Consider the following 27,598-nt stretch of genomic DNA (forward strand, 5'->3'; position numbering starts at 1 on the left):
ACAAAAAGTATTTTATTTAAAGCTAATAAGAAAATGCAATCGATGTCTGCACGTTTTACCTCAGCAACAATTTTAGGTTATATTGACGAAATTAGTTTGGACTACGTAAACATGTGAGGTCTTGTATATTATACTGTCACTAACTACTCTAATTAAATATGTATATTAAATTTTCTAATTCAGCATACTTCAATCATTTACCAACTGCTCAATTAATATCATACCCTGTGCCTATGCTAGCGCCATTCTAGAGGATTTTTGAACTGTTATTCAGTGCTGAATTTTTCAAACTTCTCCTATATAAATAATAAATAAATATTTACTAACAATCACGCCACGTTAACTAGACCCGTTATAAGTTCGTAAAGAACTTGTGTTACAGGTACCGGATAACGGATATAAATGTAAGATTTTTATTATACACATACATATATTTAATATACATCCATAACCCTGGAAAAGACATTTATATTTATCATACAAATATCTTCCCTTGGCGGGATTCGAACCCGCGACCCCCTTATGTAGTGACCATGTCACTTACCACTACACCAGACAGCCGTTCAAATGAGACGGTTCTCCTTACATCTACCCTCCATATGAGGAATAAACATATTTTTCATCTCTATTTTGGCACAAAACTTAATTGCGTAAGTGTGAGTAAGTATTCATTCGGTGTCGACGAGCGGATGTCTGCCGAGCTGCGCCGTCCACCATGAGCGCACGTCGTGGAGCGCGGGCTGCTCGCGGGCGGCGCTGGCGTGCGTGTTGTGCGTCGTGCGACTGTTGCTTTTCATAACCGCTGTCGAAAACATTCAATACATAACAACCTTATATCGAGGGATGAATGGCTTTTTTTTATTGCTTAGATGGGTGGACGAGCTCACAGCCGACCTGGTGTTAAGTGGTTACTGGAGCCCATAGACATCTAGAACGTAAATGCGTCACCCACCTTGAGTTATAAGTTCTAAGGTCTCAGTATAGTTACAACGGCTGCTCCGCCCTTCAAACCGATACGGATTACTGCTTCACGGCAGAAATAGGCAGGGCGGTGGTACCTACTCGCGCGGACTCAAAAGACGTCCTGCCACCAGTAAAGCTATTTAAAGTAAGGCTATTTGGTTTAAGCGACATTTCGCTTAATATGCGACATTTAGTCTTTGTAATTAAAGGTGCGTTCTATTTGGTATTAGCATCAACAGTTCGATGTTTTTAATTGAACTTTAATTAAGTTTACTCTGTTCAAATAGCTGAAGAAGGTTTTTTGTTATGATAATTTTTTTTCAAATTTTAAGCTTTAAAGGCTCTTCTGTGAAGTTGCAAAAATGTCGCTTAGATCAAACAGCCTTTCACCCTCGATATGTATTAGAACTAACTAACGAAACACACGGGTAGGTAGCATTTCTACCGTGAAGCAGTAGTGCGTTTCGGTTTGAAGGGGCAGTCGTACTGTACTGAGACCTTAGAACTAATATCTGTGGTAAGGTAAGGTAAGGTGGGTGGCGGCATTTACCTTGTAGTTGTCTATGGGCTACGGTAATCATTTAAGACCAGAAGCGTCGTTAGCTCCACGCATCTAAGCAATAAATAAATAAAAATTACTAAAAAATAAAACGTTAAGATTAAACACACACAACAAACGGAAAATAACATTCAGTTGTTAAGCTTAATATTATGTATACGTTATAATGAAAATTATTTTGCCATTGAATTTAAATTTAAATTTTTCTTACTTTGGAAAGCGAGGGCAGCTTGCTATAACATGTAACAGCTATTTATAACGAATTCTATTAATAAGTCTATGACGACGGCCGAAATTCATATTTGAAAAAATAATTCTGAATCACTCTTTTAAACTCACGTGGAGATTTCTTAAGTGCAGGATGCGGGTCGCTGAGGGTTGGTTGAAGATATTTTTTAATGGGACTTTCTGGTCTGTAACATGTATACACCAGGTCAAAAAACTTATCAATTTTACAATATTATTATTATGTTATAAATTTAACACTTTGTCTAAGATGTATTTCGTACCTTGGCACCGTGACGGATGGTAAGCACGGTCGTTTAAATTGAGCTTTTGCGGAAGATCGCTTCGATGGTTGTGAGTCAAACGACGAAGATGTAATATCTAAAATGTATAAATTATAAATAAATACCTCATTGTTCTAGAATGATCAGTTTTTTTAAATATAATTTTCTTACTTGACATAGCAGGCTGAGAAGCTGATTCGGTCATTTCAACGCGGCCGGTTGCGGTGACAGTTTGCTAAAATAACGATACATTGAAATATTCAGATCAGAGAATACAATAAAATATAAACAAATGATGTTTGGGAGTCGCTACTAAAGTAAAAAAGGTAAGATTCTAATTAATTACAGCATGAAACAGTTTTATATATAAAAACATAGTAAGATATACTAATATAAATTACACCTGTGCTAGAAGAAACTAGGTTAACCATATATATACACATATCTATACTGCAAATGGCATAATTTTCCTATAGAGTATACAAAAATGATTAATAACACTACTGTTTTTGTGTTGGAAACATAGTAGGTATCGTTTTAGTGGTACGATATTTCGTGATGGTGTTTAAAGAACGTCAGCATTATAAATGTTAATGTCAACAGAAGCAAACTTATTTTCCATATTATATATTGTTTTGGTGTTTTTCAAATGTGTACATGTAAATGAAGAACACTTTATAAGTGCGTTTTTTGTTTTTTTGGACCTTTTCAGCGTTTTGGACTCAAGAAATATCACATACTAGCATATTAGTTTCACTTTTGGTTAACATATTGAGGTAACATAACTTTTCTGCTTTAAAAGGGGTTCCTTTGTACGGTTTTGTTATTTATTAATAAACGAAATTTTCTACAGCAATAAATGAAATGTAAAGTTACTTGAGCTTCAGTATCCGATTTCTCTTTGTCTTTTTCGCCGCTCATATCGACCGCTTGTTCGTTTGTCTTACGCAGTCCAGCAATAAGACTGGTTTGTTGTTTCTGAAACCAAAATAATAATTAACATTACAAAAGCATATTTCTTTAAATATATTACCACTATGAAACCAACAAAGTGTTTGTATGTTGTAAAACGAAATAAACTAGTAGAAATGTCCGACTTCAAATTACTGTTTCATCATAAATTTGTTCAATTAATATGCAAAACTGACTGACTGATTAGAGAGTTCACGATACTTTTTGTATTTGAAATATTCGAATTATCTCGCTCTGAGATATTTAATATTGAAACTACTTTTTCTACAATATCTTCAATAATAAGTATCCTATAAACATCTAAAACTAAAATTGAATACTGACGATACCCGAGCACATGTATGTAGAATGGCATTAGATATATAGGACAGGACTTACGCTGCTGTTTGCTCTTATTTTCTTAAGGCAGCCTTCCAACCAAGTCCGGATAGTCTGCTTCGCTACTTCCTCTTCAATGAGAAATTCAAACTCTTCCCTCGCTAACAACTCCTCCATTTGTAATGACTTTCGAATGTCCACAGTTCGGTAAGACAGCATACTGAAAGCAAAAATAGTCATATTATAATCTATTTAACATTTTTTTTTTTTTTTTTTAAATGTATACCGTGAAATCACAAACGTCTCGCTGTTGCTATTATGTGCTTAAAAATTTTATATACGTATTTTATTAGTTGACTTAACATATAAACTGTGTGAGCGATTTTCAAACATATGCCAATGATAAATAAACTGGGTTAACAATAATTCAGAAGTTAAAAGACGCGAGAACGCAATGAATAGTGGAGGCACATTGTAAAAAAGCACTGGTGCCGTCGTTATGCAATAGACTGAGAGAGACTTGAGACTGAATGAGACTTCGACCTCATGTCTCAAGGCGGGTGGCGGCACTGTGGGCTCCGATAGACATAGGTGTGTCGTGCGCCCGCTCAGCCGCCCACCCTCGCTCGTTTAGTTATTCTTTAGGGATCCGTGCGCTGTTGCCGTATAATATAATACTGTTACGCCGGTAAGAGTAACGCCATCTATCGTCGAATGGTCGAACGAATATCGAAGCACCTAGTAGAACCTAGAACGCTCGAGAAGTACAACGCCATCTATTGTCGGATAGCGGAAACTACTACTAGAGATGTGTGGAATATTCTCGATAATTCTAGGGATGAGGTATCGGCTATAAAGCGTTATAAGAGATGGCACGCAGTCAGTCAGTAACCGGAACTACTCGAAGCGAAACAGCGAACGGATCAACTGAAGCGAAGCGGAAGAAGCGAATTGAGAATTTTAAAGTGTTTGTGAAGTGTTCTAAGTGTTGAATACAGTTTCTAGTTGTACTTTGGTGAAATTTTATTTATCGCGAACCCCAGCGTGTAACAATACGAAGCTCTATTGATGACGTTGCCTCGCAGTAAAATTATCACTGCGGCTCTACTTCCGTTTCATTCTAATGTTTCTGATATGTGGTTACACTTACTTGATGACGTCATGGAATGTAACGTCCTCGCCGTTGTGGAGCCGCTCCAGCTCGTAGCACATGTATTTGAACAGGAGACGCTCTTTGTGAGTGTCGCATTCCAAGCGACCTTTTAATAAACGTAATATGAACTTCACCTGCATAACGAGTAATATTAATTAATTAAACTTTACGGCGTGTAGTGGTTCGTAAACGTAAACAGTCTGGCAGACAGAAGAAGACCGTTAAAAATGGATTTTGATATCAGAACGCTTACAGAAAAGGTGTCGAACACATGAAATAATTTGTTTTATACAAGGCACCATGGCATCAGGAAATTCATTGTTGTCGAAAAATATTGAATGATTGAATCTTGATACTGACTTTTATCGGTCTTAACGCAAAATCATCTTTTTTTTTCTAAATTAAGTATTTTTAATTTTAAGCCCTTCAGGAATTTCAGGCTTAGTCGATTTGGTTTTAAGGTAAAAAAAACAATGTGAATTTGCAGATTAAATTTTTTTTTTCCTTACCTTCCTAACCGGTATAACACCTTTTTGGTGTACATCCACAATGTTCCAAGTGTTCTGAAAATTTCTTATATCGGCGTACGATAGTAGGGCATCTTCTTCGTTAGAATAAAATAATGAAAAGTTCTCCATTATGATGGCTATAACAAAACATCACCGTATAAATGATACGAACAAGCAATTATATGAAAAAAAAAAAAAAATACTAATTTTAAAATCATGCGTTTTTTTATTGTAGCTATTTAAAGCGACTGGTTTTATAGTGACACCACACGTGGTGAACCCTTCTCACCTCCTACGACATAAGTCTGTTACGCCGGTAAGAGTAACGCCATCTATCGTCGAATAGCAGAAACGAAAGAACCAATAAAATCGAGAACGCTCGAGAAGTACAACGCTATCTATTATCAAATAGCGGAAACACACATCGAAACTATTTGACCTGTCAAGAATGTTCAAGATAATTCTAGGGATGTCGCATCGACTATAAAAGCATTGCAGAGATGACACGAAGGTAGTGAATAATCGGATCTACTCGAAGCGAAACAGCGAACGGATCATCTGAAGTGAAGCAGAAGTGGAATTTTAAAGTCTTCCTTAAGTGTTTTAAGTTAAATGGAGTTGTATCCTGGTAGAGTATCCTGTAGTGGTAGAATTTTTACATTCCCGATCCTGCGGACAGAATGGAAAGCAGTCGACGTCGCCCAAAACACGTCATCTCGGATCCCCCCGATCCACTAACGGTGCTTTTAGGTACCTCAAGCACCGGTCACCGTTCTCGTCGAACCCGTCGCTTGCGACGAAGGGCTCGACGGGTAAATTAACCCATAGATACAGCCCGCTGAGTTTCTCGCCGGATCTTCTCAGTGGGTCGCGTTTCCGGCGGTCAATTCTGCGAAGCACGGCTCTTGCTAGGGTTCGTGTTAGCAACATCGTCAGGTTTGAGCTCCGTGAGCTCACCTACTAAAGTTAGGGTTACGCTGACATAGCCTCTCTAGGCTATCAGCTTAGGTAGGAAAAAAAAAAAAAAAAAAAAAAAGAATTTTGATTTATCCCGAACCCCAGCGCGTAACATGTCACTTGCAAATGAAGTTCAAGTTCGTAGTTATAATGCATCGGAAAATTACTAAATGTCGCGTATGTGTTTGTGTGGTCGTGAATGGGCGCACTCACCCACAAGCAAGTTGAGCACGATGTACGTGATGATGACGTAGAAAGTGCAGAAGTAAGCGAGCGACGCGGTGAAGTTCCCGCAGTCCGTCTCCCAGTAGTTGTCGGCGGGGGTGCAGTAGGGCGGCGCCACCATGCAGTCGTGCATTATCTTGTTCCAGTCCTCGCCGGTCACGATGCGGAACAGCATCGCCACGCTGTGGATCGGCGAGTTGAAGTTCGCGCGTCTGTATCGATACAAAACATTTCGGATTACATTCACAGTTTTATAGCGTGTTTCTATACTAGGTGTAACGGTATCGATAACTGAACAGAAAAATATCGATAAGTCTAAGCCGCGTTAACGATAATCTCCAGAAATGATACGTAATTAAACTGTTTCTATCAATAGCCCTCGGTCAGTGGAAAGTTTTCCCTTTTTGTGTTATCAACCACGTTTCGTACAATAAACATAAAATAATTGACGTTTTTTTGAAGTTAAATTCGCGAACATGGTCATACAACATGCGTCGCATCATCACTTCGTGAACTTATCTACGGCTCACGAAAACCTAATTATTATAGTACAAGGCAAAAAGAAATTGGTGCAATATAACTTATCTCTATCAAGGTGAACGGCGGTATTCATGTTGTGATGTCTATGAACCACGTTATCCACTTAGAACAGTTGCGCCATGAGTACATTCGACCATTTATGCAATAAAAACATAATTATCACTGATGGTTCTATAATCCTTTTCATTATTATTTTTTCGAATTTTTGTTGATTTAAATTAACTTTCATTAAACACTTTGTACTTAAAAACTTTGCCCACTCAGTTTCTCGCCGGATCTTCTCAGTGGGTCGCGTTTCCGATCCGGTGGTAGATTCTACGAAGCACTGCTCTTGCTAGGGTCAGTGTTAGCAACAATCCCGGTTAGAGCCCCGTGAGCTCACCTACACGTCAAGGAGAAGCTGAAATAGGCTCTGAAGGCTATCAAGATACGAGGGCTGCACTAAAAGTATCGGGAATGGAATATTTCCACTGTTCCTGTCATATTAAAATCTTTTTAATTGAAAACTCTTTGGTTTTAAAAATCGGATACCATTTATTTATTTAAAAAAAGATTCTCGGTCTTGTCACGAGGTTTTGTCAAACTTGTTTAGTCGTTGAGAAAATGGAATTGACTCGAGAAAATTCAAGAGCGATGATTTATTAAGACTTTCGAAGTGGTTTAACACAAAAACAGTGTGTTGACCGGATGATTTCTGCATTTGGTGATGAAGCCCCATCCAAAACCACAATTTATCGCTGGTTTGCTGAGTTTCAACGTGGACGTGTCAAGCTCAGTGATGATCCCCGTCAAGGTCGTCCAAAAACTGCAGTCACCCAAGAAAACGTTGATGCTGTGTGTAAGCTGATTGAGGAAGATCGACATGTGACATACCGCGAAATTCAGGCAACTTTAGACATTGGCATGAGTCAAATACAAATAATCTTGCATGAACAATTAGGTGTAAAAAAGTTGTTTTCCCGATGGATACCGCATTCGCTCTGTGAAGAGCAAGAAGCGGCTTCGTTACTTGGTGCGTCAGAACTCTCGAAAGATTCCACGCAGGATCCTCAAATGCTGTATACAACATTGTATCAGGTGACGAATCCTGGATATACGCGTACGAACCCGAAACAAAAAAACCAGTCACGAGTTTGGGTGTTCGAAAATGAGTTAAAGCCAACAAAAATTGTTGGTTCACGGAGTGTTGCAAAAAAAATGGTGGCCACCTTTGTCTCCAAAACCGGCCATGTTACGACTATTCCTCTTGAGGGACAAAGAACGGTTATGATTTCTATACTTTCCCTAAAATAAATAATAAATTGGTTGGACAGAGATTTTTATCACCTGAAGAAGCTACAAACGCCTACAAAACGGCCATTTTGGAGACCCCAACTTCCGAATGGAATGGTTGCTTCAATGATTGGTTCCATCGTATGGAAAAATGTGTCAAATTTCGCGGAGAATACTTCGAAAAGCAATAAATACATTTTTAAATAGTAATGTTGTGTCACTTCGTTAATTCCCGAAATTTTCAGTGCCGCCTATGTAGGTAGAAAAAACTGCTGTATTATTTTAACTTATTTGAATCTAAGCAGTCTACCTAATTTAGTTGTACACAGCTGCGATGTACATACAAACAGTCTTTCCTTCTTCTTTCAAACACTTCGAATATTTTAATAGCGTTTCAATTGTTCGAACGATATTTACCTTCCAATTCCTTCACCGTATTTGACATTTCCGAACACGATAGTGCCGGCTAATGCATAGAAGAACACCAACAAGAACATGCCGAATATGATGAAGAAGCTCTTGCAGACGCTGACGCCGACGGTCAGCATCAACATCTTGAGTGTGGTGTGTTTGCCCGTTATCGTAAAGAACCGGAGTATCACTACCATGAACCCGACGAAATATGATAGATCGTTCTGAAAACGATCATAACATTATAGACTAGATATTACATATGGACCAGAATTACACTTATTGTTTAATTAAAAATCATTTATTTAAACTACTAACATAATATATGTATACTAATAATTAAGTGCATTATCTATGACTAATACAGTATTTTTTATACCTACCCACATTATTACCTACTATACGAATGTATAACACGATGAAGGTAATAAAAATCATATTATTATATCGGGTAATAAAAAAGATCCTAAAAATATATTCAAGAGTCAAGGCGATAAAATAAAAAAAGTGGGTGGCGGTTTGTTTGGTAAGAAAAAAAAAAGAGTGCGTGTACTTATGTACGCGCGTAAGAAGTTATACTTTATTTTTATTAAATTTCTTTCTTTTTTTATAATATTAAATAATTAATAATAAATATTTAACGTTAATAATTTAATAATAGTTAGTATGAATTATATTAAATAATAATTTTGTCATTTATATTACTAAAAAATGAATGCTAATAACACTTTTTTTTACGAGTGTACATGCGCGAAAGTTCACTTGCGGCTATATTCAGACTCGCCAAGTTACGTCGGTCGTATTGTAATGAGCGATTTAGTGGGCAACTTCATTCTGTTAATTTTGTGTCACGGTGCGCGTGCATCGTAAAATTTCACTCTCATAAATTTTTTAAAACCCGCCTAAAGAAGTATAGCTTCAAAAATAATGTTTAAAGGAGTATGTATTCGTGAATATGCTGCCTGTTTGGTTCGAATGATAAATACAGGGAATGATTTTATTAATATATCTATACAACCGTATAGTTCATATCACTTGATCATGTGTTTTCACGACTCACCTTTAATGTAAAATGCATAAATATCCATATACATCCAGCGACGGTTACAAGTAGATCGTATCTGTTGCGCCGACTCTGCCAGTACCCGCGGGGCGTGAACGCTATGGTCTTCAGCAGAACTTCGACCACGAACACCAATGTTAGAAGAGCCGAAGTTAGGGCCAAGTGCTCCGTGTATCGGGAATATTTTGACCACTACAAAATATATACTGACGTTATTGGACATTTCAGTGATTTCAATATTGACTCTAAATATATGACTATTTATGAATAAATTCGAATTTATTTATGTTATTTCGTAAAATATTTTATTTTATATCAAGAATAAGAGAATTCGCGAAAACAAAGAGGTGACATTTAAAAAAAAACGGACTAGTACATTATAAAACATGTTATTAAAGGGCATTTATCGAGCACACGCAATGAACTCGTTGAGAGACGCGCGGAGCACGTCACACGCAGCGCCGGAAATAACGCTTTACAATGCGGGTCCACGGAATAGTATATACATACGTGATGACATAAACTACTTTTACGTACCATTTAAACATAACATTTTTTTCTCCATTTTTAAGTAAAATAAAAATTTACAACTTAAAATGAAGAATATTCAAGTAATAAAATATGATGAATATAATATTTTAATTTAACTTAGGTGAAATTAAGTATTAAGATGTACACACCGTGACTGCAAGTAGTGCACTGTTTATAAGAACAACGAAGGCGATGACTCTCTTGAAAGCCAGATTTTGAGTGACGTCATAGGCAAAAGCTCTTATTTTCCTTTTATTTGGTCGCGGAGGGAGATGTAGTGGTTGTGCGATTTTCAATCTCTTCTTCAAATCACACCTGCAATTGTTTTGAAAGAATAAAATAAATAGACTTATACAGTACTAGCCGTACTCGGCCGCTTCGCTGGGCATTTAAAATTAACATTATTATTTATTGTCATTATTATTAGGGAGTCCAACTCTCATATAAATATTAGCCTATTCATTTAATACTCATGTATTTTCTACCATTCTTCTGGATACCAAGTTTCAATTCAATCGGATGCATGGTTCAATAGTTATAACGGAACATCCATAAAAACCACTGTAGATTTATAAATTAGTATAGATGAGTCGTCTATTATCAAAGGTGGCAATCTGTGCATTTGGACAAAAAAAAATTATTGATATGTCAATACAGATTGATTTTAATATAATCGTCTCCTTCAAAGAATACGGTTCAAAACCTGCATTAAATAAAGGTTAATAGTTAACCTGTTATTTATCTAAGATGTCGTTCCGAAGAGTTTTGTGACTGCCAATGGAATACAAAGTCAATAATTCGTTTTTCTGATTTACCAATCATTGTCCAAAAGTCAGATTGCCGGCTTTGATAATAGTCGACTCAGATATAGATTATAATTATTTATTGACTTAGTAAGCTGCTTAATAAGTAAGCAGCTCATGGACGTCAGTCAGCAATGCCAGAGCATAGCCAAGTTGCTGCCTAAATTATATTATTAATTGTGCCGCTCGACGCTTCTTATTGTGACTATTAAATGCAAACAAAAACCTTCCTCCAATGTATCAATGTGCAACTGAACCAAAATATACGTTATTATTTACGATTCGTAAAACTAACGCGCATAAATGGTTGCAAGAGTTGGTAAATACAAACGTAATTTTAATTCGAAATGGTGGTAGATGATGCTATAGTATAAATACATTAAAAAAAGGTCACGCTGTTTAGTATCACACGATTTTACTGCCCGTATATTTTTGTGGGCTTTACATGAATTTGATTCGTATGGAGTAAGCTCAAATTAATTAACTAAACAAACACTTAAATTTCGGAAAAAAACGAAGCGAAAAATAATTACCATCTCCTTTGATCGACAGTGAGCAGCGCCGTGCCCTTGTTCTCGGAGTAATTCGCGATGACAACACCGACAAACAACGTCAAACCAATCATGCATCCCAGAAATATGTACACATGTATGTAAATTGCGTGAACCTAGAAATTAAAACTATACAGTTTTATTACGTTCTTGGGCGGAAGTTAGGGAATAGTTATTTGTGCAACAAGAGACCAAAGTTGTTTTTTGTTTCGAGTGCTGATTTTGAGTCCCGAGCAAGCTAAGGATTCAAAGTTAGAATCTTGAGCGTAATGAGGGAGGGACTCAACAGCACGAGATGCAAGAAACTTTACAAAGAACACATATTACTTAGGAGACATAGAAATAAACAGGAATACATTGAAATAACTAAATTTTTTTTATTGCTTAGATGGGTGGACGAGCCCACAGCCCACCTGGTGTTAAGTGGTTACTGGAGGTTACTGGGTCTACAACGTAAATGCCGCCACCCACCTTGAGATATGAGTTCTAAGGTCTCAGTATAGTTAATAAATATGATGATTACATACAGGACCCAAAGCCTTTATCAGTACATCTCGAACATCCAGCCATCCCTTGAACGAGAGCACTTCGAACAGTGTCAGGAGAGCATCGCCGATGTTATCGAAGCTAAAACGTTTGGGGTTTGCCCTGAAACAGTGCGATAATATTTAATCGCATTTTTGTAACGACTCGATGTAAATGTGATACTTAAGCAAATGAGAAAAATAAGAAGTCGTCATATTAGTTTCCTTTTAAGCAACCGAATTTGGATGAAACGCTGTTTGGAATTCATTGAATGCTAGAATCAAATATTCAAAGACATATTTTATAAAGATTTCATAGGAAAAACAGTATTTATTGTCAACAAGAAAATATATCGTTTATGTGGATATCATTTGTTTCTTCGGCTAATACATTTTATTTTTGATCTTGGCGTAGTACAATACGACATTTTTAAGTTGCGTTAGGAATTGTAACATTTGATTACATTGGTACAGAGATTCTATTTCACAATGAAGATTTGGATTTGGTTGTAGTAGTGATAATTACTAAGAAACAGTTTTTAAGTATGCTGAAATGTAAGCCTTATCATAAACATACTGCGAACTCACCACACTCTGGGCACGAGCATCGAAGGGAACGTTTGATTTTGTCCGGGTTTCAGTTTCATCTTGGTGACAAACACGCGTCTCATGAAAACTCCAACGCAGTCTTCGCGACGGAGTATAGTCGGATCATTGCATCGAGCCAATCTGAAACGTTCCATAAATTTCTTTTTGTTGCTTAGATGGGTGGACGATCTCACAGCCAAACCTGGTGTTAAGTGGTTACTGGAGCCCATAGACATCTACAACGTAAATGCGCCACCCACCTTGAAATATAAAGTTCTAAGGTCTCAGTATAGTTACGACGGCTGCCCTACCCTTCAAACCGAAACGCATTACTGCTTCACGGCAGAAATAGGTAGAGTGGTGGTACCTACCGGTGCGGACTCACAAGAGGTCCTACCACCAGTAGTAGCATAATTATTAAGATTTTTGTACTGAAAAGTATTGATTAATTTTAAATTACTCTAAGGCGCTAATTACTCACCTGCCGCCGTAGATTTGAACTCCGTACAGTGCAAAAACAAACATCAACAAAATCAATAACGTCGATACCTAGAACCAAAGAAATAAGATAAACATTAATCATACATAAGTCAGAACCAATGTCTCCATCCTCGAAGAGCTGAAGGTCTCCAAGCGCCTGCTGACTACGTGCCGGGAAAGGATCCGGAGTTTCTTTGGGCACATAATGCGATCCCCATTGCACAACCTGGAGAAACTCATCATTCTCGGACAAATGGAGGAGAGGCGCGCTAGAGGAAGAGCGCCAGCTACATAGGTGGATCAACTCAAGGAGGTGACTGGAGGCCAGATACTGGGAACGGTACATATGGCCCAGAACTGGACCGAGTGGAGAAGATTGACATACAGTCACGATCCTCAGCATTGAGGGAACGACCAAAAAGAAAGCCAGTTAACGACACTTTTATCATATATAAGTCAGACAAAGACACGTCTATTATACAGCCTGTTAAAATAATTTTATCGAGGGGTGACAGGCTATTTGGTTTAAGCGACATTTTTGCAACTTTATATGAGAGCCATTTAAAGTTTAAATTTTGGAAAAAAAAAACATTACAGAAAAAGTTCTTCAGCTATTTAAATGAAGTAAACTCAATTCAATTGAAAATATTGAACTGTTGATGCGTATTAAACAAAATGTCGCCTTTCACTCATCGTTATGATTATCCAAATAAATGTTAATTTAATTTTTTAGGAATTGTTCTAAAAATTACGCATAATGTTGGAGTTCACAGCTCACAAGGGTTATTGGAACCCATAAATAAGTTTTGTTTTGGTCACGTGCGTTGTGACTGAAGCTAATTTTATAAAATATAGATTTATTGGAATTTCTCACGCGCCACCTAACGTGTGTAAACAGTACTATTTAATGACAAAAACCTTCTCCGGATGGCCAACAACAAGCGTACTTAGTTCCGTTACAATGGGATCTATAGTTAGGAACGCACAGAGGACAAACATAGATATCTATTTGACATTGACTGTTAATAATAAAGATATCTACATAGACAAAAAAATTAATTAAATAATCGGTCCTTAGTATTATTATTTTTAAATAATTGATTAAATAAGTTTTAATATGTTGTATAATTATCTAATCTATAAGTGTAATGATCGACGTAATTATATGGATTTAGTGTAGTAAATTCAACTGTCGCTTATAGGCATTTTCGTTTATTATAACCTGGCTTGGCGGCTTCGTCTGCTCTCCATAGTAGAAGAACGCGTTAATTTACCAGTAGAATTTCCATGAAGCCTCTACACAGCTCGTAGACGACTTTACGCATGTGCGGCACGAGGGTGAAGATCCGGAGCGGGCGCACGCAGCGGAGGATCATCAGCATCTGCGCCGGCGAGCCGGGCGGCACGCGCCGCGGCATCCAGCACAGGAACGTCAGCGACACCTGCGACACGCGCCACACGACTGGCTCTTCAGGGGGCATATAATCCGGGGCGTATCAGTGCCGTCACGACTGACACCGTATTACGAAGCGTGGAATATACTGAGATCTTAGAACTTATATCTCAAGGTGGGTGGCGCATTTACGTTGTAGATGTCTATTGGCTCCAGTAGCCACTTAACATCAGGTAGGCCACGGTGAGCTCGTCCACCCAACTAAACAATAAAAAAAGATAGTCGGTTTTTTAATTATTATTATATATTAAACGCATTACTGCTTCACAACAGAAACAGGCAGTCCTACTACCAGTAATTACGCAAATTATAATTTTGCGGGGTTTGATTTTTATTAACTGATGTTATTCCTTTACCAGGGAAGTCAATTGTGAACATTTGTTAGGTACGTATTTCATTAGAAAAATTGGTACCCGCCTGCGGGATTCGAACACAGCGCATGCAGCGTTTGAAACGAATGCACCGGACCTCTTTCTTATCCTTTAGGCCACGACGACTTACAAACGACGACTTTCGTAGCGGTATGCTGTGCCATTTTATATAAACGAATAAAATATACGCAGAAGACTTATCGAATTGTTTCTTACAATGTATATAAAGACATCTAACACGGCAGCGGCATCTTTGAGGTAAGCCTTGGGTGTGAAAAACAATCCATCGGCCAAAATCTTCAAAGCCAATTCGAGGCTCATGAAAATCACGAATCCGTATTCTGCAATCTGCAAAGATTTAATGTTCAATAAATTAATTATTATTAGTCGAATTATTTACCTAACGAATGAAAGTATTTTATTTTTATGAGATTATTTTCTCGGGACTATAGTAGTACATTGTGCACCAAGGGAGAAAAGTTCGACAGTTCCTCCCGCGTTTAAAATTGCCAAACACGCGAGATGAGATGTCCTACTTTATTCCCGCGGTGCATATACTATTTTTTCTCCTAAAGTTGGACATTGTAAAAAACGTAGCACCCGTGGAGTACCCAGCCGGGGTCAAGGGCCGAAGCCCTGGTGGTGTCCTGGGGCGTAGGCCTGGCGGGTTGTTGGGGGGGGGGGGATTGCGGAGCCCCCCATACTCATAAAAAAAACAATTTAACTGTTTTTAAATAAACTAGTACTAATTGAATAAGAACTGTAAGAACTCATCTTTGTTTAATACAATACTTCACTATTAAATTTTACTGCCTTTTGTTTATTTCACTTTTACACTAAACACAATATTGCAAATTACCCGAGCACAACAATGGCGGAGAATTTACGCGCATGCGCACTTCTCAGTACCCAGGGAGTAAAAGTTAGACTTTCTTCAGTTTCTTCCCTGTACAGCGGGACGAAAACCGAACTTTCGGCGTCGGTAGGAGAACAAACTTATTGTTTATTCGTGTTTCTTTCTAGATAATTGTTACAGCAAATTTACCAGAACAGTAATAGCACTATATCGAGGGATGAAAAGCTAATTTGTTTAAGCGACAGTTTTGCAATTTTACAGGAAAGCCTTAAAGCATAACAAAAAACTTCAGTTATTTGTAAACTCTCAATCGAAGTTTAATTAAAAACAAATTGCTGATGCTAATACCAAATTATTCAATCGATGGCTAAGAAAGTTCACTTAAATAATCGTACCAGTTACACAATGATACTCACTTGTAAAACGAAGTTTTCCATGACTCTGTACGTGGGTGTTTCGAACATCATAGATAAACACGACAACGTCGTCACCATGATCATTACCCAATCCATATAAGTTACTAAGCCGAGGAAGTTGCTGAAATTATAACAAGTTATTATAGATAGGAAATGTTTGTATTGCCTTTTTTCACACGTCAGCGGAGTTAAAATCGACATGGTCTTATTCGATACGACACGGTCGTATTTAGTTATTATTTTTTGACAATTTGATTACTTCATTCATTTCATACTCTAGTTTTGCCTGAAATCAATTATTTATATTTCACTAATTTAAATTCAGAAAATATAATACAGAAATTAAATTTAAATCTTGAGATCTCAATGATTAGGGTCGAATTTCGACAACTATGTCTACTCTAGTTATTATGACAAACAGACTTTCTACTGTGGAAATATTTTTTATAATATCGTCTCTCAAATTAATTGACCAGTCATTATCGACACTTACTGAAAACTTTTGTAGTGCACTTTCCTTTCATTGCCAGTAATTGGATCTCGAAGTCTCGCATCATACCGCGCGTCGACAATGGCTCGACAAATCTTTCGAAATCGTGACTCTCTAGGCACTATTAGCAGCGGCGTATCAAACAATGGGTGATTTTCGCGGAGGTCTTCTTCACGTTGATTTCTGGAATATATTGTTTAATTTAAAAAATGAAGATACTTGTCTGTTTCCTGAGCAGTCATAGATAATTTGACTGGTGGTAGGACCTCTTCCGAGTTCGCATGGGTAGCTACCACCACCCCGCCTATTTCTGCCGTGAAGCAGTAATGCGTTTCGGTTTGAAGGGTGGGGCAGCCGTTGTAACTATACTGAGACCTTAGAACTTATATCTCAAGGTGGGTGGCGCATTTACGTTGTAGATGTCTATGGGCTCCAGTAACCACTTAACACCAGGTGGGCTGTGAGCTCGTCTATCCAACTAAGCAATAAATAAAAAAGAGCAGGTACCGTCGCATTTCGGCCTGTTGTCTCTTGGCTTGCAGCAAGCGGATGTCGAGGTATGGCGGGCGCGCTCGCGACGAGGGCACGACGCGCGACGCGGCGCCGATGTCGCCGTTCTCTAACAAATGCTCATAGGTCTGCTTCAACTTGATGGATCCGCTTCGGACCGACCGTCTTATCGAACGCGAGCCGAACCTACGCAGTAAGTTTTCCAATTTTACTCTACAAATACACAATAAAACAAATTTGTAAAATCATAAAACGCAAACATATTTATTAATGTGACCTTCGAGGCTTACTTTTTTTGATCGACGCGAAGTTGTTTCGCACTGGATATAGTGCCTTGAGGTTTCAGACCTGACTTCCCTCCGGTCGCTAACATTGCAGAGTCTCCTAGTAGCGGTCGGTGATTATTGGAGTCCCTAAAATTAAAGTCGGATTTGGAGCATTGTTTTCAAATAAATATACAGCAAAAATTAAAAAACAAAAAAGCTAAAAACCTCTTTTAAAATAATACTCGGAACGAAAACCAAATCTGCAAAAAAAAAAGAAAATCAAAATATAATAAACCGATGACGACGACTAAAAATCGAAAATAAGTTAACATCAAAGAAATCGACGAACTCTATAATGGAGGTGACGACGTGTCTCCGCAGCGCCGAGCTGGGTCGCTGCGAGGGCGGCGCCACCACCAGCGTCTTGACGAGGCAGCGCTTGCGGTACGGGAAGGCGATCTTGGCGACGCTGATGTACTCGAAGGTGCGGCGGGACAGGTCCGCGCCCCCCGGCCCCGCGCCCCCCGCCTCCTCCTCGCCCTCCACCTCGCACACGAACTGCCGCATGAACGACTCGCGCACCTGGAAACGACGCGACGACTCTGCTCTTTATATTTCTGTATCAAAGAACAAACCACGATTCACTTGGTATTGAGTAGTACATAAAGCCCACATACTATTGATACAACAATTAATACGAATACCTGATTCAATATATTACAGGATGCTATTTTCTTGGCAATCGTTTGTGAACACGTACTAGTTACTATTACACCGGGCGTTTTACTGATTAAGTGACGGACTCGTCTACTGAACTATTACTACCAATCTGATTTAGCGCCCATTAGAGTTGTACGCTCCCCTTAATTACCTTCGTGGCTGTCCACATAATTCCTTTTCAATAACCATACTAAAAATTGTTGAAAACATTTCGACTTCCCCTAATACCTATTATATATTTACATTTTGAAGGGCTATCAGGGTTAACAGTAGACAGCTGGTCAAAAACAAACCCAAAACAAATATGCCGTGGGAATAGGGTGAGAAAATTTTATAATGTCCGATAATACCTAGTCAGGTCATAAGTATTGTCACACAGTAAAAACTTTTCTTTTAGAATGCTGGCCACAAAAAAGTTTATTGAATTCGAATTTCGAATTGTTCATGAAAATAAAAATGTATACTTTTAGAATTTTACTCATTTCCTAAATATGGAGTGGACGCTTAAAGAAGACCGTGTTGCAGTTATTGCGTTGCATCGTTGCGGTAACGCGCCAATTCAAATTTTTAACATACTGAAAATTTTGAATGTAACCAAAAGATTCGTTTATCGTACCATCAAACGATACAATGAAGACTCTAGTGTAGATGACAGGTCAAGAAGTGGTCGCCCTCGGTCTGTTAGGACTCCAGCAGTGATAAAAGCTGTGAAGGCGCGAATTCAAAGAAATCCCAAACGTAAGCAGAAGCTGTTGGCCCTTCAGATGGGGTTAAGCAGAACCACGGTGAAAAGGGTGTTAAATGAAGACTTAGGGCTTCGGGCATATCGAAGAAAAACAGGACATCGTTTGAATGCTCGTCTAATGGACCTGAGACTGAAGAGATGCCGCGCTTTGTTGAAGCGGTACGCGGGAAAAAAATATCGGGAAATTCTTTTTTCGGATGAAAAATTTTTTACCGTAGAAGAGAGCTACAACAAACAAAATGATAAGGTGTACGCACACAGTAGTGAAGAAGCGAGCAACCGTATTCCGCCTGTCCAACGAGGTTATTTTCCATCCTCGCTCATGGTATGGTTGGGAGTTTCTTATTGGGGCTTAACAGAGGTACATTTTTGTGAGAAAAGTGTAAAAACGAATGCAGTTGTGTATCAAAATACAGTCCTGACGAACCTTGTGGAACCTGTTTCTCATACCATGTTCAATAACAGGCACTGGGTATTCCAACAAGATTCGGCGCCAGCTCATAGAGCGAAGAGCACACAAGACTGGCTGGCGGCGCGTGAAATCGACTTCATCCGGCACGAAGACTGGCCCTCCTCCAGTCCAGATTTGAATCCGTTAGATTACAAAATATGGCAACACTTGGAGGAAAAGGCGTGCTCAAAGCCTCATGCCAATTTGGAGTCACTCAAGACATCCTTGATTAAGGCAGCCGCCGATATTGACATGGACCTCGTTCGTGCTGCGATAGACGACTGGCCGCGCAGATTGAAGGCCTGTATTCAAAATCACGGAGGTCATTTTGAATAAACTTTAGTGTCATAAGAATCTATGTTTTGTTAAGTTCATTTTGGTATATGAATGGTTACATAATGAATAAACTTGTTTCAATTATTTTACATTAAACATGTGACAGAATTTATGACCTGACTAGGTATATAAACTGTTTACCTTTGGTAAATTAAAATCCCCAGGGACTTTATGTAGCTTCGTCATCTGCGGACTGTCGGGAAACTTTTCGAATATTCTCAATCTAAACGGCAGGCTCTCTTTGATTTCGGCGCTCTGCTGTCGGTACTTTAATTGTTTTAACTTCTTTATGTCCTCGTCCAGCTCGAGATTGTCTAAAATGACGGCAACGAAGAGCGAAAGTACGATCTGCAATTTAATCACGATTTTTTGGAAACGCGTTTTATTAAAATACCTTTTATTTTGTAGGACATATTGTGAGGTTGGAGGTGCCGCCGCTCTATTTTTGTCTTTAAGCACTAATGTTTTCCAGTTTGAAGACTTTAAGCAATATATTTAATAAGTCAATCTCATATCTCAAACTGAGTGGCAGTAATCATCTTGCAATGTTAATGCGCTCCGGCAGCTACTAACAGCGGGTCTGGCGTGAGTTCGGTGAGCAACATATGCAATATTATAGAAACGAATCCTACCCTTAAATATATATTTCGACTTAAGAACGACTATCCGTCTTGATCCAAATCGACAAAGATAATGTGCCCAACTAGCACGGGTATAAAGGTACATATAAAATACATAATAACTCACCAGAGTGACGAATAGATGATATAATATGAAGTAAATGGCCACTAATGGGGTAAGAGTTTGACTGGTTCGAACCATGGTCTCGTCCATTACTTCAACCCAAGCTTCTTGTGTGAGTATTTGAAACATGGACATAAATGCCTGGAATAGTTTTTTTTTTTAATAATAATTATTGCCTAAATGTCATGTATTAGAAGATTTTATTTGGCGTTCAACTTAAATAACTTACCTCATCAAATGTTTCAAATTTCGTAAATTCACACAGAAAGCAAAATAGCTGCATCGAAATCGATGAGCTTATGATGAGCAAGCACATGGTGAATATAATGAGGCTTCCTAATTTTTTCCCGGGTCCAAAGATCTTGTACACAAATCCTTCCAATATTGGCGATGCTTTTATTAGTCGTACCACTCGAAGAACCTAAAACGAATTTGATATCTTAAAAAACATGTTGTGTTTAGATTTTGAAACTAGCTGACCCGGCTGACTTCGTAGTGCTCAATCGATAAATAAAAGACACAAACAAAAGGAATCCCTCCGACGGGGGGACATCAAAGGAAAAACAAAATTGTTATTCTTATTTAAATCCGAGCATTTTCATCTTTTAAACCTTCTCTGGACTTCCACAAATAATTCAAGACCAAAATTAGCCAAATCGGTTCAGCCGTTCTCGAGTTTTAGCGAGACTAACGAACAGCAATTCATTTTTATATATAGAGATAATAAGTCAATGTAATTAAATCTGTTATACATTTTACTTTACCTGAAAATAAGTGAAGGCCGACATGTACAGCTGAGGTATAATGTGCAACGTGGTCCCAATAGCCAAGAGCAATTCAAACTTGTGGACAGAATGCTTGAAATATCCTTTCAAACCCAAACACCAGATCTTGAGTAAAGCTTCCAAATCCAAGAAAATCGTAAATGCAATCTGGCGAATCATCAGACGAACGTTAACACACGAAGAAATAATATTTAAAATAATAAAAATGCATATCACAAATTCATTGCCGTTACTCACTTCTATATAGTAATACTTCTGGTAGAAATATTCTCTGGGGTTTCCGTCGTGATGAAACTGCATAGAGGCTGTTATAATTCCATTTGCTAACACCGCGCTCATCACCAAAAGCCGAAAGTAAGCGGATCGCAACAATCGATGAAATATATCTGGTGCAGTACCTGTTGACCAAAAACATCATATCATTAATATGTCATTTATGTGATTCGTGTCGCATTTATATCACCACTAGCGACCCGCCCTCGCTTCGCTTCGGAAACATTAAAACACAAATGAAACCAAAAAAATAAAATATTTTTTTTTTTTTAAAAAGTAGCCTATGTTCATCAGGGACAATGTTGGCTTCTAATGGAAAAATAATTTTTCAAATCGGTCCAGTAGTTTCGGAGCCTATTCGAAACAAACAAACAAACAAATCTTTCCTCTTTATAATATTAGTATAGATCAGCATAACCTTATACACGCACGTTTCTTTGTTCGTAATCTGCGCACGCGAGCCTTTAATCCGATTAATTTAAAGCTTTGTATAGGTATTCGGTAGCTTTTCATTAAAGTACCATCTATGTACGACAGGTGGCGCGCGAGTGGGTTCATGAAATCTGTTTTTCTCATAATTAGTGACAGACGTAACGGAGCTTGATCGAGATCACTATAATGTTCCCGGAAGCGCTAGTCACCGCCTGAGGTATGTGGCGGGGTAAGACGGAGGAGGACGTGATTGACAAGACGCACACGACATTATATCCAAGTGCAGATAAATCTCAGAATAATATGTTAGAATTAATGTAATGGGTACCTAATTGTAATATTGTATTTCTCTAGGTAACTAGCGCTTCCGCGCGCTCTGTAGTATCGAATAAGTTGGTACTCATTTGAATAATGTAATTTGAAAAAAACATTAACATAATTTGTTTCATAATCTGATCCCATGTTTAAAATGACTGAAAAACATGGGCTCACGGCCAGTAATGCACGACTAGATGTATGACTTCAGTATTCATGCAGTTCAGTACTCCTTCAGACCTACTCATATTTTAAAAAACTATAATAATGTACAATACCTGAATGTTTATTTTCATCAATAGTGACCAGTTTCCAGCCGTTGTCGTCGCCAGTAAAGAACTGTGTCGTGCTACCTTTAGTTATTGGATTCCGAACGCCCCACATTTGCTGGAACTGAACTCTAATTTCATTGAAGGTCTCCGTGATGACAGCTATGAACACGTTTTTTACCAGCCAGGCCAAGAAAAATATCATCGTGCTGAAATTAGAATTCAGTTGTAAAAATTTAATGTTTAATTTAATTTTATTTTTTACCTAAGCATTTTACCTACTAGCGTAACCGAGCGAGTAGGTAACCTCATGGAGCTCAAACCTGACGATGTTGCTAACACTAACCCTAGCAAGAGCCGTGCTTCACAGAATTGACCGCCGGAAACGCGACCCACTGAGAAGATCCGGCGAGAAACTCAGCGGACTGTATCTATGGGTTAATTTACCCGTCGAGCCCTTCGTCGCAAGCGACGGGTTCGACGAGAACGATAACCGGTGCTTGAAGTACCTAAAAGCACCGTTAGTGGATCGGGAGGATCCGATATGACGTGTTTTGGGCGACGTCGACTGTTTACCATTCGGTCCGTAGGAACGGGAACGGTTAATTTGTGTACACAGTAATAATGATTGTGTTTATTAAAGATTAAAATTATTACGGTAATATTAATTACTATTCACCAAATTAGTTATCGCTGCCCACCAATCGCTGTCAATTATTATATTTTCATAAATATTTATAGCTTACCTTACTATGATTACGATAGAGTACTTCGGCCTTGAAGCCTTCATTTCATAAAAATATATTTAATTAATATGAAAATCAACTACTTAATAACAAATATTACCTAAAGTATAAGGCAGATCTCCAAGTTGGCAACGAATCTATAGCTCGATACATTATAAACACCCATCCTTCTTGTGAAGACGCCTGGTATACGGTAAACAAACTTGTTGCTGGAAAAAATGGTCGTTAATTTCAAACTGTGCAAGATATCGTAATTGACGTAGGCAGCACGTACAATTAGCGAATAAAGTATGCATTCACTTTTATAGATATATATCTGTCGCTAATTGTATGACAGATGTTGATTTATGGAAACTACTCATACGCCACCTAGCATACCTGCACGGTACTATAATAGAAGCCTTCAGTGCCAAGAAAAACTGTACAAGTTTTATAAAAAATGGGGGAATAGTTTAGGAACGCATATAGAACAAACAAACATAAATAAATAAACATGAATATTACAGATAATACTTTTTCAGGCTTCTATAAACAGGCATATTAAATTTAGACAACTCGTTATGAATGAGAACGTTAGCAGACGCGCATAATATGATCCACTTGGTGTTAGATGGTCAACATCCCTCATGGACATCGACAACGGACACAGTTAAGCCGATGCTCACTGCTGAGGTCTAATTGTGGCACTGCACGTATTATTTATATGATATCAACAAGCATGTTACTCCTCTAATGAAAACCTGTAGAAATTACAATTCGTAAAAAACTTACTAAATTCTTCGAACCCATTGAAGCCCATAATATACTTCGATAAATTTAGTTTCATACATTTCATACCAGAAGGGCACTGATATCCAGAGTCAGGGTCAGGAGAGCAAAACGTGTCTGGGATTGCTAATGAGTTTATCGTTATGTCACTGAAAAATACATAAAGGTTTAGTTTATTTTTTACTTATTGTAATATCAATACTTCAGTGATATAAAAAGAGTCAATAATTTTAATAAAAAAGGCAAACTAATACATTGACTTTGTCAGCTCTGCTTATAATTGAGACTGTATGGAACTAGTTTATTTTGATGTTTGTTTTTAAACTTACGTGCAAAATAAAATAAACAATTATAAAATTGCAATGCAAGATTCTTGAGCCACTACTACCTAGCTTACCTAAGATTTTTGAATAGACTTATGTTCAAATGGCTGCAACTAATATGTATATTAAATTTTTTTAATCTTCAATAAAACAGCTATTCCAAACCTGTCCCATACTGAACTTTTGCTAACCAGTAGGTGTATCACAACAGTACTCTACTATACCCTATTATATAGAAGTAAGCTGGCTTAGTGACTATGTCAACCACATAGTCACTAAGCCACCTTACCCATTTGACATTTTATAATCATGGTAAATATAGAAAATCAAACTTTACCTTGGGTGGGTGTTGTTCCTAACACAGTGATGTGTAAGCTCTCCAAAAAATTGAACACCAAGTAAACTATACAGTGACATAAAAAACAAGAAGAATAGTGTAACATTGTAGATTTGTTGACTTGATCTCCTGTAATTTATAAACGTAATACACTCAGCATGATTTAATATCAACAAAAAAAACAATATTTAGTGGTAGGAGCAACAAACTTACTTGAATATCTGGTTTATTCTAGATTTTGGCATTGAAAACTTCAAAAATACTCTTAAAAACCGTATCATAATTAATGGCCTAGGTGCTCTTAGTATGCTTAAATAGCTGTATCTAGGTACAATTCCTGTTAACTCAAACATTTGTAGCAATACGGATACCCAAAGAAAAAATACCATAGAAGCATCAAATTGGCACCAATGATCTTTTAGATATGCGACATCCCCCTGAAAAAAAAAATGCTTTTTTATTTGAACTTTCGAACAATTATCTATGAACATAGCAGCAAATGTAAAATAAACTAAATTTTTTTTAATAGCAGAATCAAATAAATTATGATTAGAAATGCAGTAAAATGTAAACATGCATTGGTAGTTATCAGTGTTATAACTATCCTATTTAAGCTATAATAATGTGATTTATATGGGATCCAATTACAAATTTTACCAAAGGTGGTATAAGTCAATTGAAGTGTATTAAATAAGCTAAAATTGTGAAAATATTGACTGTAAGTCCTTACCTTAAGAATTCCTCTTATGTGCATTTTAGCAATCATTTCAGCAGTAAAAAGTAGAGTTACGCAGCAATCAACTACAAAAGTTATAGTTTGAAGATAAGGATACTTCTCAAATGATTTCGGTGTGTTTAAAGATACAGACATCAAACTCAAAAGGGCACATAGTCTCAAAATTCTTCTAACCCATAGCTGTAAAATAATGTTTGTTGCTGTTAAATTTTAATTTAAAATGGCAAACAAAATTCATGAGAGTAGTAAAATTGTAAAAAATAATTAGACAATTTGATTAAAATAGTCAAAGAAAATTTGAAATCAGTTAAAGTACATTTTATATCATAAAGTTGTTTTCTTCTTCTCTTCAAAACTTTTTTTTAAAATGAAGTGAAATCTATGTAACCTAGTTATGACAACTCTTAAGAATTATATCGAGAGATTGCTATTTGGTTTAAGTGACATTTTGCTTAATGCACTACATTTATCTTGATAATTAAAGGTCCATTTTATTTGGTATTAGCATTAACTGTTCAATGTTTTTAATTGAACTTCAATAAAGTTTACTCCATTCAATTAGCTGAAAAAAAAATTGTTATGATATTTTGTCAAAATTTTTAACTTTAGCTTTAGCTCTAATATGATGTTGCAAAAATGTCACTTACACCAAATACCTTTCACTCCTTTATATGAAAAAGAATGATTTCTTAATATTAATTCAACGTAACCTGTAGTATTTGTAGTAACATGTTTAAAGTACTATAAAAAAAGCTTGATTAATGGAAAATGTACCAACTTTCATCACAATCAGATAAATCTTTTATAAATATAAATATAAGACAAGCATTCATCTAAACATAATTTTTTTATATAGATGATAGATCAAGAATTTTATGATGCTCAAAATGCCATGAACCTATTAATAGCCTGAAAGTTTATTTTTTGTTTGGAATTTAATTGATATAACTATAAAGGGGTCCTGGTCTAGAGAGCAATATTAAACAAAAGGCCAAAATGTGATTTGTAGTGAATGAGTCTACAAATGAGGACATAGGTAATGAAATACTGCTCCACTGTGTAGACCTGAACACCCAACAAGTGCCAACAATATATAATGAAATTTGCCTTGAACTTTCATTTATGATTTAGTGAGTAGATTGGCTGTGTCCTTGGAATTGCCTTGGCAAATTTACGTCGATGATCGCTTAGTATGTCATGAGCGCAGACTAGTGACATACTAGCATTTTAAAGCAAACAAGCAACAAAAAACTACCTTATTAACCCATTCGATATCAGCACTTTCATTTAGCGATTCCTCTGGTCCGTAATCAGCCAGCACAGGCTCTCCTTTCAAGCTCTGCTTCCTTCCCAACATTTTTATGCGTTTGAAGAGAATTTTTGAAAATTATTCTTAAGCGGTGCGGATGGAATTTGTAATTTCTGTATTTATTTGGAACCATTTCCACTTTGAATATTTCATTTTCATAAAATAAAAGCAGCTTGAAAAATCTGTTTTAAACACAAAAAACTATTATGAATAATATTTAACACTATTAACGTCTAGGGACAATACAGTATTTAACATGAAATTCAACAATTATTAAAACTTCATTGATTTTCGTTCAAAACACTGTTCAAAATGATTTGAATCTTATGAAGTTTTACATTGCTGGTCAATAATTAATGTTCTTTCAATTTTAACTAGCAAAGGGAACATAGCTCATACGTTTGTTTTAATATTAAATTTATCGAAAACGAAATGAAATAAAAAAGAATATCCCGTTAATCGTAAATAGTTCACTGAGAATTTAGTTTTTCTTTGCAAAGAAAAACCGCAAAGTCATGTTTTGCGATTTTTATCTTTTCTTCTACGCTTGTGAATTTAGGCAATTCCTAAACTATTCCCTGTTGCTTGTTGAATGGCGAACTTGAATGTTGTTAAATTAATTAATTTATTTTGTAAGCTTGGTTTTTTTTATTGTCCTAGCAAGCAAATGACATTACGATCCACCTGACGATGAGTGGTTACCGTCGCTCATAGACCTGAGCAAAACCAGAGGCAGAGCCAAGCCGCTGCCTATCGTATTTCTTTAGACTTAAACAACCTTGCTCTTAATAAAGCACAACGACTGCGAATGGGGACTTATTGATTCTTGGCGATGTTGATTTTTTTTATTGCCTAAATGGGTGGACGAGTTCATAGCCCGTCTGGTGTTAGGTGGCTACCGGAGCCTATCGACATCTACAATCTAGATGTTGCCACCCACCTTGAGATATGAGTTCTAAGGTCTGAGTATAGATACAAAGTCCCACCCTTCAAACCGAAAGGCACTGCTGTTTTAGGAT

The 27,598-nt window shown here is 37.2% G+C and overlaps 1 protein-coding gene across 2 annotated transcripts; it reads right to left on the reverse strand.

Moving 5' to 3' along the window:
- On the reverse strand, positions 1–26,899 carry na (sodium leak channel non-selective protein na). 2 transcript variants are annotated; one of them, XM_089740300.1, is made up of 35 exons: positions 26,526–26,899; positions 25,265–25,450; positions 24,748–24,971; positions 24,535–24,663; positions 23,878–24,023; positions 23,207–23,315; positions 22,370–22,569; positions 21,309–21,469; positions 21,051–21,218; positions 20,516–20,707; positions 20,290–20,427; positions 19,684–19,890; positions 17,640–17,872; positions 17,315–17,437; positions 17,022–17,237; positions 16,518–16,697; positions 16,025–16,145; positions 14,969–15,100; positions 14,203–14,370; positions 12,930–12,997; positions 12,449–12,589; positions 11,864–11,984; positions 11,319–11,452; positions 10,132–10,297; positions 9,449–9,643; positions 8,395–8,612; positions 6,154–6,377; positions 4,984–5,120; positions 4,472–4,608; positions 3,382–3,541; positions 2,908–3,009; positions 2,203–2,266; positions 2,032–2,128; positions 1,862–1,935; positions 1–802 (listed from the first exon to the last, which is right to left on the reverse strand). In XM_089740300.1, the coding sequence occupies exons 1-35, from the start codon at positions 26,625–26,627 to the stop codon at positions 669–671; spliced, it is 5,307 nt and encodes a 1,768-aa protein (XP_089596426.1). In that variant the 5' UTR covers positions 26,628–26,899; the 3' UTR covers positions 1–668. The 2 variants fall into 2 exon arrangements, with proteins under 2 accessions (XP_089596426.1, XP_089596427.1); XM_089740301.1 differs by having other exon boundaries at positions 17,022–17,210; positions 26,526–26,898.
- Between the last annotated feature and the right edge of the window lie 699 nt (positions 26,900–27,598).

The sequence above is a fragment of the Bombyx mandarina genome, chromosome 04 (genome assembly GCF_030267445.1).
Source record: "Bombyx mandarina strain Sakado chromosome 04, ASM3026744v2".
NCBI lineage: Eukaryota > Metazoa > Arthropoda > Insecta > Lepidoptera > Bombycidae > Bombyx > Bombyx mandarina.